The sequence below is a fragment of the Cystoisospora suis genome, assembly GCF_002600585.1.
Source record: "Cystoisospora suis strain Wien I chromosome Unknown contig_644, whole genome shotgun sequence".
NCBI classification, from domain to species: Eukaryota; Apicomplexa; class Conoidasida; order Eucoccidiorida; family Sarcocystidae; genus Cystoisospora; species Cystoisospora suis.
In genome coordinates, this window is record NW_027153445.1 from 14,821 (window position 1) to 15,131 (window position 311).

General features: G+C 42.4%; 1 protein-coding gene across 1 annotated transcript in view; it reads left to right on the forward strand.

Annotated features, from left to right (window-relative positions):
* Positions 1 to 310, forward strand: part of CSUI_001600 (u1 zinc finger protein) — a 5,510-nt gene extending 5,200 nt beyond the window's left edge. Inside the window, exon 4 of the mRNA XM_068061805.1 lies at positions 174 to 310. Coding sequence (XP_067926220.1) covers positions 174 to 278 — 105 coding nt within the window. The 3' untranslated portion in view covers positions 279 to 310. The remainder of the gene's footprint in view (positions 1 to 173) is intronic.
* Position 311: the final 1 nt, after the last annotated feature.

A 311-nucleotide genomic window follows, 5' to 3' on the forward strand; every position in this document is an offset into this window, starting at 1 on the left:
ATAGATAGATATCCTGTATGTACACGAGACTAGGGAAAGAAGATGAAGGCGTGGGAGTTTAGATTCCGAGTCGTGGAGGATGATCTTCGGGTGTCTGTAGAGTTGTGAAGAGAAGCAGTACATTCGATTCTTCTGCATGAAAACCTCTAACTGTTTATGTGACTTCTTTACAGGATAAGGACGAGGAAGAAGATGAAAAGTCATCCTCTCCTCCAGTCTTCCGTCATGTGAAGCGTTTCAAAAACTCTAGGGTGCTAAGAAAACCTGATGGAGATTGATCCAGTCTCGTTTCTCTCTTTCTTTCTTCTCTT